Source organism: Dipodomys merriami, unplaced genomic scaffold (genome assembly GCF_024711535.1).
Source record: "Dipodomys merriami isolate MVZ:Mamm:240054 unplaced genomic scaffold, mDipMer1.0.p SCAF_7, whole genome shotgun sequence".
NCBI classification, from domain to species: domain Eukaryota; kingdom Metazoa; phylum Chordata; class Mammalia; order Rodentia; family Heteromyidae; genus Dipodomys; species Dipodomys merriami.
In genome coordinates, this window is record NW_027206290.1 from 2,192,031 (window position 1) to 2,210,922 (window position 18,892).

Consider the following 18,892-nt stretch of genomic DNA (forward strand, 5'->3'; position numbering starts at 1 on the left):
CCATTTCCATGGAAGAAAGCTAGATGGTGGCATGCAACAACTGGATGTCTAAAGTAGGCAAACTGCCAGTCAGTTGCATGCCTGTTTGGGAAGACCCTATCTCAACTATAATCAGCAGCAAAAATCAGGGCTAGAGGTGTGGCTATAATGGTAAAACACCAACCTAGCAAATGTGAGGCCCTGAGATCAAACTTCATTGTGCCACTCCCTCCCCTTGGTCAACAAAGTAGGCAGTGGAAAAATTCCCTACAACACCTACAATAACTGGATATCAATGTTAGACAGCAAGAGGAGATAAAATGTAAATAATATCCTAATTAATGTACATAATTCTTCTCTCCATTCAATATTGTTCAGATCAGAGGATTCCAAAAATGAAACATCAAAAACTTGGCAGTTAAATGCAGAGTTGTAAGCAGTAATTTAGGAAGCATGCAATGATATTCATATTTTATTTACTACAGGGAATAAGACATCTAATGTTCTTCTAGGAAGTTATTATGAAAAAAAAAATCAGAGCACATAAGGTTGTAGTGATCATTTGGAATCTTTTAAACCAACCACTCATATAGAAAGCTACCACTTAAAAACTCAAGAAAAACTGTTCTTAGCTTAAAAATGAACATCCAATCACAGCTCAGAAATTGTTTATTTCTAACAAACACCACTTGATGCTTGACTCACAGATTTTATTTACATTTGTCTACAGTATTATTTCCTTATGAAATGAACTAGTACAACTCAGTTAAGCCAAATGAAATCATAATCATCTGAATTGTCTGTAAACTATTAGCTAAATTTAGAACCTTGCATTTGCTTAGTACAGCCAAAAATCTGAATACAGAAAGCACAAGAATAAACCAATGTAACATGTATCATTTAGAAGATCACCTGGGCAACTTAGAAGGTGATTTTCAAGAAGTTGAGGCACAATTACAAGAGAATAAAAATTCTTGTGCAACCTACAATACATGTAGCAAGGAAAATTAAGACATAAAAACATGGGAAAGCTTGTTGTAAAAATATTATCAAAATATTTCTACATATCTTTTCATCTTTAGATCAGGTGAAGAGAAAAAAAAAACCACTCACTTTGAAATAAAAAACATTTTGGTTTGTCTACCAAACACCGTAAAACGCCTTTAAGTTGCAGCAGACAATATTAAGCAGGGAGGGGAATAACAAGAAAAGGAGATTAATACCCCATAAAAAGAGCCCCCAAGCACAATTTTTGATATCCCTTAAGATACTTACCTTGCATTGTCTTTGAAGATACTGTTAAGAGAAACCTTTCTACTTTTAAGCCAGAAAAACAAAATGGAGTCCAAATGACCAGATACTAATTCTGAGAATTAAAACTGAAAGCATTTTAAGCCATAAATTTTTTTTGAGCGAATAATGGGTTTTCTCATTAAGTTGTATAGAAATAAACATTTGTAATTACAAAAAAAACTTTACAAAGCTTATTGAAAATTAAACATGGCAAACATTCTCTTAAGTTCACAATGTCTTCGTTGGCCTTTCACCAGAAGTACACCTCAAAAGCGTTCTTCAGTCGGCTCACTATGATTTACCCTTTTCAACCCTATTGTATTTGACAATTGGAGTTTTAAAGGTTATCAATAAAAGCTTCTTAAAGTTTTAAGATAAACATTTTGAATAAGATGTTGTTTTCAGTCGACAATATCAGATGAACTGTTAGGTCTTCCTTGCCCCATGGGTCAGAAAGGAAAACCATTCTCCTTCTACAATTTGTTTTTGCATTATAGATGGTGGTGCAAAACTGGTATAAAGCTGGATAAAAGAAAGAAAATGATGCTAAGGCACCCTGAATATAGGGAATTTAAAATAAAGAAGTTTCAGTTGGCAGCTCTAAAACTTAAAAACCATTCTGACATAGGTTAATAACATAAATAGGCTTTTCCCAGCTCCACATAAGGTTGTTTCCAACTAGTTTAGTCCTGCCTGTATGCCAGACAAACCTAGCTTCCAAGTAGTTTAGTTCTGCCTATAAGTTCAGACTAACTTAGAAAATCCTGCCTTAGGCAATAGGATAGGATGTACTCAGAAGAATTTAAATCAGGAAACAAAGTATGGCTTATGGTTTTAAATGAAGCAAATGGTTGTAAAATAATGAATAGAGCATCTACTTGGGAGAAATTATGGCTTAAAATGCAATTTACTTTTACTTTCACAAATAAACACAGTTGTACTGCTCTGTTCTGAAAAATCAATAAAGGCATGCACCTCTATTAGCAGATTTAGCACTTCTGACAAAGTAAGACATCAATTTCTTAAAAAATATGCTTCATGCACTGTAGTGGATTTTTTTTTTGTAAGATGTAAATTTTAATACACTATTTCTTTTTTGAACTTGAACGGGAACCAGAATGGGATGATCCAGAAGATGACCTGTGGTGCCTGGAAGACATAATGAGAAAAAGCAAACAATGCAGTAAGCAACAGTTAGATTTCACTATTCTTTATGACTTAAAAAAGTTAAAACCTTGATGCTGGCAAAAACCGTAATTAAGAACAAATTTACACACATAAAATCACCTGCTATTTACACTTTGTATGTGAGCACAATAATGGTATAATTTTAAAACTCTGCAATATAAAAATATATTCTTTTCAAAATATAGCCACCTCTCAATTATTTAAGGCAATGAAGAAAAGCCTTGCAAAATGCATAGTTACAGATAAACTAAAACAAAGGCATATAAAACTTGGCAATGAAGTGTGTAGACCAATCAGTGATACACTTAGAAAAGTGCAGTAAGTTCTTATGTAAAACAGATTTAGCAAGGCTTATGTGTATGGAAAAATATATTCACAAATAATGAAATTTGGGAAATCTGATCACACAGATGAATGTACAATTAGTTATAGTGTTATATTCATGCAGCTAATATGAATAAGTGAATATCAACCTGGGTAAAGTAGTGGTGTTCCGTAGGGGTTGGCCCTGGGCTCAGGGTTGTTTAGTGTTTTCACCAATCACCTGGCTTATGGAATAGAGAACATGTTTATTAAGTTTAGATGACAACAAAACTAGGGGATTATATGTGGCTAAGATAAAAATTTGCAGAAGTGGTAAGAAAGCAACAGAATAAATTGCACTCAAGTACAGAGTAATTTTCTTACAAAGAAACAAATGCACAAAAACAAAGTCTAATTGTGTGTAATCTTTGTATCTACTTCAAAATAAAATCATTCTGTACATGCAGGAATGAGATAATCCATTATTAGATTTTCATAATCCTAAATTTTTTGCAAGTCAAAAGGGCGTGTAAAATTTGCCAAGATTACAAATGAGCCAGCAAAATAATATAGTTAGATATGGAGAACCGAGATAAAACTAATTAAGCTGTATAAGCCTGTTGCAGAAAATACTGACATATTACAATTACAACCATCAAAATTAAAAAATGTTTTTAGGTACTGGTGGTTCTGCCTTTACTACTCAGTTGACTGAGATCTGAATAAGGTTTGGAACTAGTCTAGCCAGACAAATCCTCCAGTGACAAATGGAGGCATGGCTCCAGTGACAGAGCACAAGCTTTGAGTGAAAAAGTTACCAAAGGTCTGGACCGAGGCCCTTAGATCAAGCCACATGAATAAGTAAATAAATGTAATATTATATATAAAATATACATATACAGAGATTAACCAAAAGAGATCCTTCTCTAGAAGAAAAAATGGACTTATGACTGCAGATAAGAAATGTATTTTCAATTAAGGAAAATATTCTTATAAAGGGAACAAAACAATGTTATGGAAATGCATTTATACATACTTAAATAAGGACAGAGTCCTAATGATCTTGAATGTTAATATTAGATGGCCTAGAATTTCTACTATATTTAACTTAAAATAGCATATAAAATATAAAAAATAACCGAGAGTTGGCTATAATAATTACATGGAAATAAAAATTTCAGCAATAATATGATCAGAGAATGGCTTGATCTATACCTTTTATGAATAACTCCATTCAGGTAAGAGGCTAAACAAAGCAATCCAATTCTTAAAAAAGATGAAACATCTAATTTAAAACAGGAACAGAGGAGATAAAAATCTAACTCTTGACTAGGAAGTTTAATTTATGTATTAAATAAAATACACTTAAGAACACCCATTCTTATTTCTACAGAAACCCAAACCTTTCGGGTGACCGTGATCTTGTTCGTCTTTTTTTTCGATCACCAGGTGAAGAAGATCTAGAACGACTTCTCTTTCTGGTCCTCTCAGGAGAAGATGAAGAACTTGAATAAGATCTTTTTCGTGGGGAAGAGGAGCCCCTGTGGGATCTGGAGCTGGATCTTCATTGATTGAGAAACAAATCAGACATTTCATTAAAAGAAGAAATATAGATGATCATTCAATTTCCAAAAATAGAAAAAAAAAAGAACTCATGACTATTAGAATTTTATAAGAAGGAATACTTACAGCTTACTCAACAGAAGACTTCAGGATCAACCATGAAAAATTCTACTTAAATAAAATTATTTTAATCTCTGAAAAAATTCTAAGTGTTTACCCTTGTAACTGAAAACTGGCTTACTGTACTAACATACAATTTAATTTTTTCTATTTATGATTTGCAATTTAAAATGCATAAACAGTAAAATCAGCAGGTAACTGAAATTCTGTAAGTTCATTTTTAGAAATTATATTCTTCCATTCAGGGAGAAAAAAATGTATCTTCTACACAATCAGGGAAACAAAAATATAATTCCCTGTGGAACTCTGCAACTTATTAGTTACACTGCTATAAAAAAAATAAAGGATATGGTATAGGAATAAGAAAGAACTGTAGGTGAAGCAAATAGCTAAATACTCAAAGAAAAATGAGTTACTTTTAAACTTGCATATTCACGATATTTATCTTCATGAAAATATCAATATTCATGAAGTATGAAGTGTTGACATTCACATGTTTCAGGTAGAAGTAAATATGCAGTATTTAAATGCAAATATTCTTCATTTACATATTTTGGCTGAAGGAATTTAGCTCAAACTTCCCAAAAAATTCACCTTTGGGCTTAATAAAGCAGAAAGCCCAAAAGGAGAATTCTTTGGAAAGTTATAAGCAATTAAAAATACTTAGAATACGAAGGCTATTCTGCACATCTAAAAGACTGGTTCTCAAAGAAAATACCAAAACTTAAGAATTTTCAATTAAGAAGTAATAAAAGGGCTACAATACTAATACATACTGAAACATTATTTGCTATTTGTATTGGCTTAATACAAATGTGCACATAATCTTTAGTATGACTAAACTGCAGTTTCCCTAACAGCTAAGGGCTACTATTAAACTTCAATGTGAATTTTGGTAAGTGGAATTATTTAAAATGCTATATTAATCAATACACTCACTCAAAAAAGTTGAGAGCAAAACTTAGTATTACATTTATTTCTTTAGAAATTGTTTCCCTCTACATTTTTGACTAAATATGAAAATTTACAGCAAGGCCTAAGGCCACAAAATAACGAAATTAATGTACTATTTTTGCTTTAAGAGAAATGTCTAGCCTACAAGCGTAACTTATAATGCCATTTAAAATCAGAGAAGTGAAATGTATACAGCACTCCCTAGAAATCTTATCTGATACAATTGGCAAAGTTGTTTCTGTAAGTATCCGCCTTCTGTAAGTATCCTGTTTTGAGGGAAATATTTTTCTTCCACTACTACAGAAATCTTAATATACTAGTGCTGTAGTGCTATTATTCGGCTAGACCTTCTGATTTATCATATTCTAGCTACAAAATAACAAATCTTCTATAACACGAAGTAGTCACCTTAATTCAATCATGGGAATGTCTTGGTACACTGCTGGTAATGGAAACATTTCATGGTGAGAAAATTAAGCCAAGGTAAGTGCATTAGTTTTCTAAGGCTAAAATAAAATTGACAGAAGCAAAATAAGTGGGTGGGTAGGGGGAAGCAGCAACACCTTCTGCAGCTTTTAAGTATTTTTCCTCTCTGTTTTCCAGAGAGTTGCTACCTCATTCACCTTGATTTCGACCCACGAGATCTCGAACGTTCTCTGGAAGTGGAACGAGATCTTGACTGCGAACTGGAAGAACTTCTTGAACGGGACCTGGAACAACATGGAATCATTTTTTTTCCAGGACCATTTAATTGAACTTTGTGATATGAACAGTGAAAAAAAAAATCAGAGTTCATTTTCATATAAAAAGGTATCTAGGCAAATTAGTTTCAAAATAAAATTACCTTAATCTTTTTATTGTTATAATAAAAAAGTTAAAGAAAAAACTAGCTATCATTTTTCAAACCTGATTACTCGAAAAAACCACTAGATTGCAAACAATGAGCCCTATCGGTTTATTAGACAATGAATACTTTATATTCACCAATAATTCATTAGAAGTCACCTAGCACTAACGTATCCAGGAAGATAAATTCTTTGGAATGTTCTTACCATCTTCATGTATAAACTTGTTTCCTTATTATCTAGCTAGCATTGAGCTTTAAATGTTGAGGTGTACATCTGATCTCTGTTTTTCTATTTACTCAGCACAGACCGCTTAAAGGAAAGCATACAGGAAAATACGGGACAATGCGAGATGGCCTATTTGAATTCTACGACTCAGTTTTCTCAACTAATATTTATAATTAATGTTAACTATAAAATCACAGATAATATGTATTTTACACTATAAAAGAATATTCAAATCCAACATCAATTCAATGCTCTACTTATTTCTGGGAATTCCAAATTAGCATTACATAAAAGAACAAGTACTGATGAATTTGTTACTTTAACATATTGAATTCTCCCTATCATTAACTAAAAAATGTCAATGTGAACTAACTAAACATAACTATACGTAAAATTTAAGTTTGTTCTAGTAAATGTTATGCTAAAGTAGGATAAAGAAGTTTCACATTTTGCATTTTTGAAAACAGACATAACTATATGATACCAAAATGAAATCTTTCAAAAGATGACTTTACTAATGTTTTTTAAAATACAAAGAAAAGCTTATTTAGTTAAAAGAAATTATAAGTAAAGAAGTTAGATACTGACATTTTGACTGATGTTACCCTTGACCTGTACCCGTTTACCTGGACCTAGACCTTGAACTTGAGGGGGAGGATGAGCGTGATGAAGATCGTGAAGATCGAGACTTTGAGCGACTTCGTCTATTAGATTTCTTTTTATTACTATCTTCTTCTTCACTGGCATCAAGATTATATTTTGAGAGATCAGCATCATCTTCATCCTCATCCTAATAAAATTCAATTCATAATTACATAATTAGCTATTAATGTCACCTACCAGAAAAAAACAAACTGGTCTGTATACTAGATATTTTCATATGGATGTATTTAACAGCTCCAAGCAAATTGACTCTCAATTCTATAATTCACCTATTTCTCCATAGTTATACACACTTGATAACTACCTTGAGTTGTACTCCTTTCTGTTCTTCCTACTATAATGTACTGCAAGATAGCTGTCAAGAATTTAAATTCTGCTAGGTATCAGTGGCTTAGGCATGTAGTTGCTTAGGAGACTGTCAATTACTAAAAAAGCTGGAAGTGGAGCTATAGCTCAAATGGTGGACTGCTAGCCTTGGGCAGCTCAGGGATAGTGCCTAGGCCCATAATTCAAATCCTAAGACCTACCACCTCCCTATGGATATGCAAATACTCCCTTTCAATTTGTCCTCCTTAAAAGCTGCTGAGCCTCAGCCTCAGGTGGATGCTAATGCCTCATGCCTGTAATCTTAGCTATTCAGGAGGGTGAGACCCAGAGGACAGAGTACGATGCCCCAACTTTCTGTTCCCAGGCAGAGAGCCTGGGAATCTTAAGATTCTACCTCCAATTAACTAGCCAAATGGTGACTGGTGAAGTGGCTCAAAATAGGAGAGTAATAACAAATCCAGTGAGCTCTTGAGGCCCTGAATGCAATGTTTCAACACAGACACACAGACACACACGACTCATGTTAGAACTTTTCTTTTTTCTTTTGTCTCCCACATTAAGCTCTTAGTTGGTCTCTCCAACTCTGGAAAACTATTCTGCCTCTTAAGGTCAGATTCCAAAGAATGCTCGATTTGTATCTCTAGAAAAAGACTATAAAATTTACAATCAAATCCTATAGAACAAATATTACCAGACTAAGGTGACTTATTATTCTTTCCACATTGATCTAGCTACAGTGGCCTATTTATATGAATCTTTTTTTTTTTTGGTTGGTCGTGGGGCTTGAACTCGGGCTTGGGCACTATCCCTCAGCTCTTCAGCTCAAGGAGAGTAGCTAGGATTACAGGTGTGAACCACAGGCGCCCGGCTGAATTTTTTAAAAACATTGCTGGGTTATTTCCATTTAATTTTCTGCCTGAATGTGCTTTCACCCCAGCTTCTTTCTCTAGCTATTCTTACCACTCAATTCTCAGTTCAGATTTCATCTCAGAATTTGCCCAGTGGAACCAAAACATCTCTTTTTATTATCCATTAGATACACTGTGTCTTCCTGACACGACCAGTCTGGAAATTATCTTGTTCATTTACATCTGCCCTCCGCTAAAATTTAGTGAGAAGGATGGTTTTGTCTTAGTCACCATTATATCGAGAATATAACTTTACCAAGGTCCAAAGCTGCCAAAAGCATTCATATTATGTAATAGTTCAAGACAAAAGTAAATAAAATATTGCTTACCTCATCTAATTTATATTTAGAAAGATCTTCATCCTCATCCTCTTCTTCTCCCTCTGATTCTTTATCTTCTACTTCCTTTAATATAGATGCAGGACCAACTGCTTTCCCTCTGTATTTTTTCTTTTTACGTCCAAACTATAGAGAAACAATTTCAAAATTATTTCTGTAGGCTGAAAATGCATTAGTACTATTGTACTTAACAAAAGTAAGTTATTTAAAAATATTCCTTTGCACATAGAATATTTTCTAATATTTCCATAATTTATATTGTTTATACACCTAAGTAGAACTTACCTCATCATATTCTCCATCTGATTCTTCTCTTTCTATATATTCAACATTTTCTCTTTCATTAAAACCACCACCATATCCTTCAAAAAAGGGCATAAATTATTTTCACAGATCTTCAGAGTAACAAAATCATCTCATTATCACTTCCAAACAGAAAATCTAAACAGCAGCTTTCTATCCAACTATTGTCTTTGAAAAATTAAAATTCACTATAGAGAATAAACTCAAAGTTAATTATCTTAGAAAGTCAAGACTGTATAACTCTTCTCAATTCCAAAATTTGCTGATTCACAGATCATTCATAGAATATATGAGCAGAAAACAGCCAACGTATTTAAACTTCTATTATAACCATGTTTTGTTTTGATAATTACAAAAAAAGCACCTTTCATGTCTTATCAGAATTTGTCTGGGTAAACTAAGTTTAGAAAAAAACACAAATTAAATTTCCTGTTTACCAGTTGTAGGTAGCCTGAAATCTTTTGGTAAACTCAAACTTTGCTAAGTTAATTAGAACTTGGAAAATTGAACTATACAGGCAAATTTATATTTTTATACTCTGTATGACTTCATTAATTTTTTTGAAAAAATTTTAAATTTATTCTAAAGGCGATGTAGAGTTACATCAGAAGGGTTAGTTATATAAGTCATGTAATGAGTATATTTCCTTTCGAACAGTGTCACTCCTTCTCTCATTCTCTCCCAGACTTTCCTCTTCCAACTTCCCTGCCTCCCAAGTTATATAGTTCATTTCCAACATAGTATACAGGCAAATTTAATGATGATATAGGGCTACCCTTTGGTCTTAGTTTATTTGGTTTGAACAGCAACTGTTTCTTACTGCCTGGTTAAAAGTCAGTCAGGTTCTTTAACATAGCAAGCAAATCATATATTTTAAGGTAATACCAATACAAAGCTAGTGATTCCTAGGCAAGAAGACTTCAAGAAAAATTTTAAACTTGCCAAAAATAGAAATTTTAAAAATGTTTCATGTTTTACTTTCTGAAAATAATTACATTAATACATCCTTTCCTTTCCTAAACTGCATTCACGTGCATGCATGCCTATCCTTGGGCTTGAATCTGGGGCCTGGGCATGCTATCCAAATTTTTTCGTTCAAGGCTAGTGTTCTACCGCTTGAGCCACAGCTCCACTGACTTTTTCTGGGTGGTTAACTAAAGATAAGAGTCTCATGGACTTTTCTGCTTGGGCTGGCTTCAAACCACTAACCTCAGGCCTCAGCCTCCTAAGTAGCTAGGATTACACATATGAGCCACTGGTGCTGACTCCATTGCATTTTAGATTAGTGAAAACTTTAAAATACTTAGAAGTAGGCTATGATTAAATTAAAAAAAAAATCTATGTTGTCCAGATAGAAACATTTATTAAACTGAACAGTGTAGTTTCATAGTTTCATAATGTAGAATGTGAGCAAGTTTCATGCTTACATTTAGTAATATATCATTTAAAAAGATGAAATAACCTAGAGGATAAATTAGACGATTAGAAAGTGAGCTATAATTTATGTAGGTAATTTTGTAAGGATACGTAAGTAAAACCATTGTTTTAACACAACAGTAGTCACAAAGACTACTTAAGAGAAGCTGACAACAAATTCAATTCATTTTCCCCTACACATGCAGTATACCATTTATACTGAAGAACTGGTTTATTAAAGATATGGTATTACATTCATTATTTTCGCAAATGTAAAATGTTTTGCTTTTTTGTCATCGCTATACTACAATAATTTCTACAGATCTTTGAGAAAACTGGAATCCTATTATTCCTATAACTAAATATCTATTTTAACTATAATCTGTTTTCTATGCTATACGTGGTTGCTGCATGCATCTTTTTTGTTTTCTGGAGCTAACTAGGAATTCTTTAACTGAGTTTCCAAAAGGGTTATTTGTTCCTATTTCAATTTTTTCATCAAATCATTATTTAGTAACTCATCTTTCAAAATCTTGCTTAAACACAGCTTTCTCAAAGAAGACTTCAGTGGCCTTGGCTATATGTATTTATTTTTTTCCACCCATGTAACCAAGCACAATGCACACTGGGTAATATTTTTCAATGAATATAGAACATAATTATGGTAGCATTTAGAGAATTTCATTTTCTTTCTTTCTTTTTTGTTGGTCGTGGGGCTTGAACTCTGGGCCTGGGGGCTGTCCCTCAGCTCTTCAGCTCAAGGCAAGCTGTGTTACCACTTGAGCCACAGTGCACTTCCAGTTTTTCTAGTGGTTTATTGGAGATAAGAGTCTCACAGACTTTCCTGCCCGGGCTGGCTTTGAACCATGATCCTCAGATCTCAGCCTCCTGAGTAGTTAGGATTACAGGTGTGAGTCACCGGTGCCCGGCTATGAGAATTTCAATTTCTTTAAAAAGCTTTGGACTACAGTTTAGCTAAAACAAGCAAACAAAAATATTGTTTAACTAAAACCTTCAGGGAAGGTATTTTCAAAATTATCTCATTAAAACTTAAGTCAGTTGAGCAAGAACCAATAAAGAATCAAATGCAAATTTGGATTAGGGTGATAAGAGAGAAATGGAAAAGGGAGGATGAGTTTAAAGAACTAGTTGGAAATTTTGATTCTATTTTCTGAACAATGAATTCAATTTCTGAAAGAATAACAATTCCATTATATTAAGACTGCTTCCATGAAGTAAGTCTCAGTGGTTATAAATTTTTAAAAAAGCAGATAAAAACAACTATAAATTCCAAGACAGGATAATGGAGAGGTAAGTTACTGCACAATGTTACGGCATTATGCAATAGTCAGTAATCTTTCCCAGAGGGTGTGCATTAAGATTCTGTTTATTCTCAGTGTCCTATGGTCACATGAATCTTAGATAAAAGTTACTTGATACCTTCAGCTGTTACCAGCCAAGACAGATAGTGTAGCCAGCTAAGTTCAGGACACCAGAATGATGCAAAGATAATGAATGAGCAAAATGAGAAGGCATCAAACAAACTACCTACCAACCAGTTTGTGATTACAGCTTCTATAAATTTTAAAAACTTGAAAATTTTGGATTCAATCTTTAAAGTATTCAAAAGTGTTTTTACAAAAAACCCCACAAAAACAAAAACAAAAACTCATCTGTTTTAGGGGGAATAAAACCAATCAAACAAAAAGAGATAGTTGGAAGAGGTCCATGTCCTGGTGGGGGAAAATCATGAACCTGGCTTAGAATATAGTGAAGTTAACATTACACAGCTATATTGAAACAGTTGTAAACATATGTCACTCAAGTTTGAACTGAAGACATCAATTTACAAAGGAGACAATAACAAAAGGCAGACCACGGAGAAATGAAAGAATAAAAATGAACAGCCCTTTTTATCCTCACAGTCCACAGTCAAAATTACTTCCTGAGAATGAGACAGAATATAAACGTTGGAAAGCCATTAAAACTCTTAAAGTCTAAAAGTGGTAGGGCCTACAAAATTCATCAATGGGCTCATAACCCCCAGAAACCAAATAGTCTGTGAAGGTAATGTGAAATTAAGAAAATGAAGCCAGACAAGTAGTTCACTACCAACTTTGATTATGTAAAATATAAGCAGTTAAGAGATTAATAGGAAAATTAGATTTTATCTGATATTTTAATTTCAACATTGACAACACACAAGAGACATTATTTAAGCCAATAGTTACCAAACACCATTGAAATACTCTACAGGTTTTTGGGACTCACCTCCAAAGATTTTGACAGTTAACCTACCTGGAAAGATTTCATAGTTCTATGCTTGGGAATTTGTATTTTAAAGTTTTTCAAGTGAGTCTAACACATAACTATTACTGCCTAGAATTTAGAGGAAAACTAAATAAAGGTTTGTCCTTTTTGTCACACTAGGATATCAAATAAATGGTATTACTCGCATCTTTGTTAGGAAAGGGATCCCTAACAATGTAGTCTTTTATAAAATTTAAGGGTAGCCAGGTAAGGGCTTGCATATATAATCAAAGCTACTTAGGAGGCTGAGATCTGAGGTTTGCAGAACTCTTCTTGAGTTAATCACCAACAATCTGGAAGTATTGCTGTGGCCCAAGTGGTAGAGTTCAGATATTAAGTTAAAGTTCCACTAGCAGGAAAAAAAAAGGGGGGGCCTGGGTGCTGTTAGCTCACGCCCGTAATCCTAGATACACAAAAGGCTGAGACCTAAGGATCATGGTTCAAAGCCAGCCTGGGCAGGAAAGTCTGTGGGACTCTTATCTCTAATTAACCACCAGAAAACCAAAGTGATAGAGCACTATCCTTAAGCAGAAAAGCTCAGAGAGAGCTCTGTGACTGACCAAAAAATAAAATAGAACTCTCCATTATTACTATGACTTTTCAAGAAGATAAAATATTACAATCATGTCATATGCAGGAAAATTAATGTAACTGGAGGTTATCATACTGAGACAACCAAACTCAGAAAACAAAATTTATCATCCACTTATGGAAGAAAACAAAATGTATCATTCACTGATGGAAGTTAAAACATAAAAGACACACATACTCACATATATACACTAATATGCCAATTTATAGATTCAGATATTTGTATATGAACACAGAACCTGAATACAACTAAGGGACATCTTAGGAAAAGATTGAGGGAAAGAAAAAAAGAATAGAGGGTGAAGAATTTTGAAATATATTTTGAATATGGTTGAGACTGTCTGCAACTTTGAAAACTGGACAAAGAAACCTGTCTAAATTGTATTGGGAAAGGAGGGAGGAAGTGATCTGAGCGAGACTGATCATAACATTGTAAACCTATATAGAAATGCAACAACGAAGTTACCCCTCTGTATAACTAAGTTAATTAAAACTGCTTGGTTTTCAATGGCAAGCCCTTCTGCATAGAAGTAAATTTTGCCTTTATCTTACCTGTTCTTTCTTCTAATTTAGCATACTTTGGAGTATTACACATGTTACACTCTGATCTTCTAGCCCAATTCACATTACTGCAACTAAAGCAAAGAGAAATACCAGATCAGAAAGCCGTAATAATTAGAAAAATGTTATTAGACATCCTAGAATCTCAAGGATAATGGAAATGAGAATGTAGGTTCCAACAATGGACTGAACCACTTAGGCAGAGAACAAAATCTATTCAGTATATAAAATGCCTTTGTGATTTTGAGAAACTAACTATACATAGTTAGTTCAGATTTTGCCACCTTAGGAAAGAAGTATTACCTTAAACTTCCTACCACTTTTTAGTCTCTGAATTCATCTCAAATAAAATTTTATTGATCTTCTTAAAATATTCTCTTGCATCAAGGAATCAGTTTTAAGTAGTAAATTCCATTAATACACCAAATCTTGTGAATTAAGTAAGTTATAAAAACACAAATTTTGAAGGATGAAGGTTTATATAAGACAATTCACTGATTCAGTGCTCTTTTATATAGGATTCATTTGCATAATAGAAAAAATGTTAGAAAAATCAGTACAGAAGTAAATTTACTTAAGAATAAAAACTACTGGGGCTGGGAAGGTGGCTCAGTGGTAGAGTGCTTGCCTTGCATGCATGAGGCCCTGGGTTCGATTCCTCAGCATCACATAAGCAAAAAGAAAAAAGCCGGAAGTGGTGCTGTGGCTCAAGTGGTAGAGCGCTAGCCTTGAGCTCAAGAGCTGAGGGACAGCACCCAGGCCCAGAGTTCAGGCCCCACGACAGGACCCCCCCCCCCAAAAAAAAAAGAAAAAAAAAAAAAGAAATAAAAACTACCTAATTAGGAATGGTATTTCATGACCGGTAACTTACTATTTTAAAGTTATTTTATAAACAAGACCAAATCAATTTTGTTATGTACTTCACATTAATGACAGAGGCTAAAAGTTTCTGAAATGTGTCAACAGGGAAGTCAGGCTGGGTATGTATCTGTATAATGTCGATCACCCCTTCTGTATTATGTATTAGCTAACACATAAACATTCATTTACTGGTAGATATAATCCCATTCATAATAACAAGACCTTTGAAAGATACAAACAAAAGAATCTAAAATTTCTTTTCATTATACAAATATGACATGAAGAGTGAGTAACTATCAACAGACCTTTGATTTGAAAAGATATACTGGTTTGTCACTGTGGTAAGAATCTATAATAACTAATGGTTGGATATATTATTGGAAGAATGGACAATTTGAACCACATACGTTTTACATTGCCAGTCATTAGCACTAAATAGGCCTCGGCTCTTTTCTGCAAGTGTCTTTCCTATTTCTGTGCCCCCAGCTTTCATCATCTTGGCCTCAGTTGTTTTTTCTGAAAACAGAAAAATAATACAATATAAATCTGGCAAAAGTAAAGAAGCAATCTATATATAAAGTATTACTAGACTCTTCATTAAGAACTTACCCCGACCGCACCGATTACAGCTGGTTCTTCTGGCAAAGTTTACATTTCCACATCTGAAAATAAAATATAGAAAGAACCTTAAAATGTATACATTTTCACATGTCCTCACTACGTGTCTGGAATATAAGTGCTTCTAATTCATTTGAGTCATAATAATGTTAACATTATAATTACAGAAAATCTAATAGAAAAAAATGAATTGTGAATCACAAATCCAAGACCAAAAAGTCCAACCTTATATGCATTTGTTATGCGACCTTGATTGAGTCATTTATCATTTGTGCCATGCTATCTTCATATTATATCATTAATAATGGAAACCTTTGGAAGTTCAAGACATGACTGAGTTTAAAAAAAGTAAAAGACCCAAGTCATTGTCAGTATAGGAAAGAAAATATATGTGATAATGTGATGTTTTCATAAGAAACATAAAATTCTACAGGTGAATCAATGGGTTGGGGGGGGGGGGATGAGGGATAAAGGGCTTTATAGATCCTGATAAAATGTTCTTTTGTAATAGGATGAAAGGCAGCAAAGTAAAGAAGAAAGGTTGTATTAACTAGAAACATATACAATAATAATGAAATTCAGTTTTATGGGGTATCAAACCTGAGATGGAGAAAAAAATAGCTCTACAATCAAAGCAATAAGGAATGGGGTTAAGACAGTATGTCTTTAGCTTTATATTTAAAAACTACTAAAATAAAACGTGTTAAATGTTCTGAATGACATGTAATGCTTAAATTTTAAAAAACACACTTATAATGTACAGAACTAAACAAAATCAGTCTAAGTAATTTTAGTTTTTGTTTTTTTTTACCCTAAAAAAGTATTTCTTATGACCCTAGTAGGCCTTGGATTTATACATGTCAAGATGTAATATTTTATTTTTTAAATTAATTGAATTGCACAAGACTTCATGCATTTCACTCTTTATGAATGTTACCTCAAGATTGAGTGAAGGGGTGACATTGCCCAAAAAGAAATGTATTCTTTATCTGACTTACGTTAACTGCAACCCCTCTGTACATCACCTTTATAATAACAATTTTAAAAAAAGTGCTATCAGAAATGTTTAGATGTGCTATTAAGAACACAGCATTCTTTGTTTTTGTGTCAGTTCTAGGTCTTGAAATCAGATCCTGAGCACTGTCCTTGAGCTTTTTTGCCACAGATACTAGCACTTAAGCCACAGCAACACTTTTGGTTTTTTTGATGGTTAATTGGAGATAAGTGCCTACTCCACTTTCCTGCTTTCCTGATTCTGAACTATGATCCTCAGATCTGAACCTCCTGAGTAGTCAGGATTGCAAGAATGAGCCACTTGTATCTCACAAAGGAATATATATATATATATATATATATATATATATAATATTCTTTACTGAGAATATAGCACATTGTTCTACAGGTGACCACTAATGCAGTCAGAAGCTGTTCTAGGGTTTTTAAGTGTCATTCCACTTACAAAAATTATATTCCCGGCATAATTTATATTCAATCAACTTTTTTCATGGTCCTAATATTGAAGAACTATTAATAGCTATCAAGGCTAACAATATCAATAACAGCTACCTATCAATATCAGTAACACCTACCTAACAGCTACCTACTATTAATAGATATCGATTCGTTTCTCTGCTCTACATACACGATTCATATTACTTTTCATGTGTTCGTTTTAAAACAGCAATTCTCCTTTTTTGGTAAAGATGAAATACATAAAGAGGTGGTCAAAAAAAAAAAACCAAGAGAACTGAGTTCTAATTTTTGCTCTTCAGTCAATCTGTGGCTAGGAACAAGAAGTGGGTTGGTTTGTTTTTTGGTGCTGGTACTGACTGGGGCTTGAAATCAGGGCCAGAAAGCTGTCCCTTAGCTTTTTCATTCAGGGCTAGCATTCCACCATTTCCACAACTCCTTCCGGCTTTGGTGTGGTTCACTGGAAAAATAAAGGTCAGAGACTTTCCTGCCTGGGCTGGCTTTAAACCAATCCCCAGCCTTGGATCTCAGCCTCCCGACCAGCTAAGATCACTTACAGGCATGGGCCACCACCAGCGCCTGGCTACCATCTCTTTGGTTGTTCCCAAACAGTTACATCTATCTGCTGACCCTTCCTGGAAAGATCTGACAGACAGACGATTGAGTAAGAGCAACAATGTTAAAAAATAAATAGAAGGCAGACACGTGCTCAGGCACCTCCAGGGCAGAGCAGGCAAAAAAAAAAAAAAAAAAAATCAAAGCTCTGAAGAGGGGAAAGAGCTCCATTCCCTGTGAAGAAATTAACACAGCGCGAAAGAGAAAAGGGAGAAAGTCCGAATTTCCCCAACCAAAGGCATTAGGGTAAAGGAATAAGCAACGGAAAAACCTGATCCCACCCCCACCCCCACCCCCTAAAAAGGACCCAAACACGGGAAATGACAGGAGGGAAAAGGCCCAGCCAGGGAAAACAAGGCCCTACCCTGGCCTACGAGAATCCGTAAAGTTCCCAGGACGAAGTCACGTGGAAGGTCCGGCCGCGCGCCGGCCTCCACCGGGCAGGCTTTCCGGGTCGCCGAAGCCGGGCCCGGGCCGCGGCGGGGCGGCGGTGTGCAGAGGCCCGGCCGGAGTGGGGGGGCCGGCCTAGCACCCCACGAGTCCGACGCCACCTCGGATGGATCACAGACGAGGAGACGCGGCCGCCAGACCCGACACAAAGCCTCCCGCTCCGCCCGCGACCCCTTCTCTCAGGAGAAAGCGCGGCCGCCGCTTCCCGCCCCGGACGCGGCCGGCAGTTCGCCGCCTCCACCCGCCCGTGATGAGGGGGGAAAAACACGACTCCCAAACTAGCAGTAAGGTCGGGTGGGAAGCCTCCGCAAGGCTGCGTTAGGAGACCCAGTCCCAGCCCCGCGCCCTTCTTAGACTCACTTTTTGTCAGGGCAAATCCAGTCCCCGTCACTGACTCGGAAATTTTTGGTCGACATCTTGGACGACGCTACTACCGCCGCCACCCGCAGCTACGTCTTCACCGGAGGAAGCGGGTTGGGGGCTTTCTCCTCCTCGGGGCTGCCCTCGTCCTGCCTGATTCCCGCCCAACACCGCCTCGGGGTTTGACAATCCGGCCCTTGAGACCCGCGCTGAGTGGAACGTCACTCTCCAGGCTAAGATGTCAGGGAGATTGTTTCCTGGCCCCAAAGTCATAGTATAAACGTCTTTTCTAACATCAACTGAACAGGCGTCGTTGGGACAGCCTAGACCGGCGGCCTTCGTGGCACTAGAATTTTCGGAGAGCCCCCTACAGGCGGGAGGACCCCTAAAGGAAAGTCCTTCCGCTCAGGTGGGCGGAGCTAGAGGAATAGCGGCGGAAGTGGAAGCTAGGAAGGACAGTTCGCTCAGCGTGCGTTCTGGGGTGGGCTAGCATGGGCTGGTCCAAGTTGTGGAGGTTACTTAAGAGAGGGTGGAGGACCCAGTCCCCCCCCCCCCACCCGAGATTGATGTGTTTCTTTAGACATCATCATATAATGTGTATTTATTTCCATTGGGGGAAGGAATTTTA

At 35.5% G+C, this 18,892-nt stretch overlaps 1 protein-coding gene across 3 annotated transcripts; it reads right to left on the bottom strand.

Moving 5' to 3' along the window:
* Positions 1–632: 632 nt before the first annotated feature.
* On the bottom strand, positions 633–18,444 carry Zranb2 (zinc finger RANBP2-type containing 2). 3 transcript variants are annotated; one of them, XM_070007075.1, is made up of 11 exons: positions 18,265–18,438; positions 15,361–15,413; positions 15,159–15,267; positions 13,882–13,964; positions 8,995–9,071; positions 8,701–8,835; positions 7,100–7,263; positions 6,024–6,110; positions 4,167–4,325; positions 2,934–3,008; positions 633–2,421 (listed from the first exon to the last, which is right to left on the bottom strand). In XM_070007075.1, exons 1-10 carry the CDS (start codon positions 18,318–18,320, stop codon positions 2,975–2,977), a joined length of 957 nt encoding a protein of 318 aa, XP_069863176.1. In that variant the 5' UTR covers positions 18,321–18,438; the 3' UTR covers positions 633–2,421; positions 2,934–2,974. The 3 variants fall into 3 exon arrangements, 2 of the variants coding, with proteins under 2 accessions (XP_069863176.1, XP_069863175.1); XR_011368731.1 differs by having other exon boundaries at positions 2,326–2,421; positions 2,934–3,004; positions 18,265–18,440; XM_070007074.1 differs by lacking the exon at positions 2,934–3,008 and having other exon boundaries at positions 18,265–18,444.
* Between the last annotated feature and the right edge of the window lie 448 nt (positions 18,445–18,892).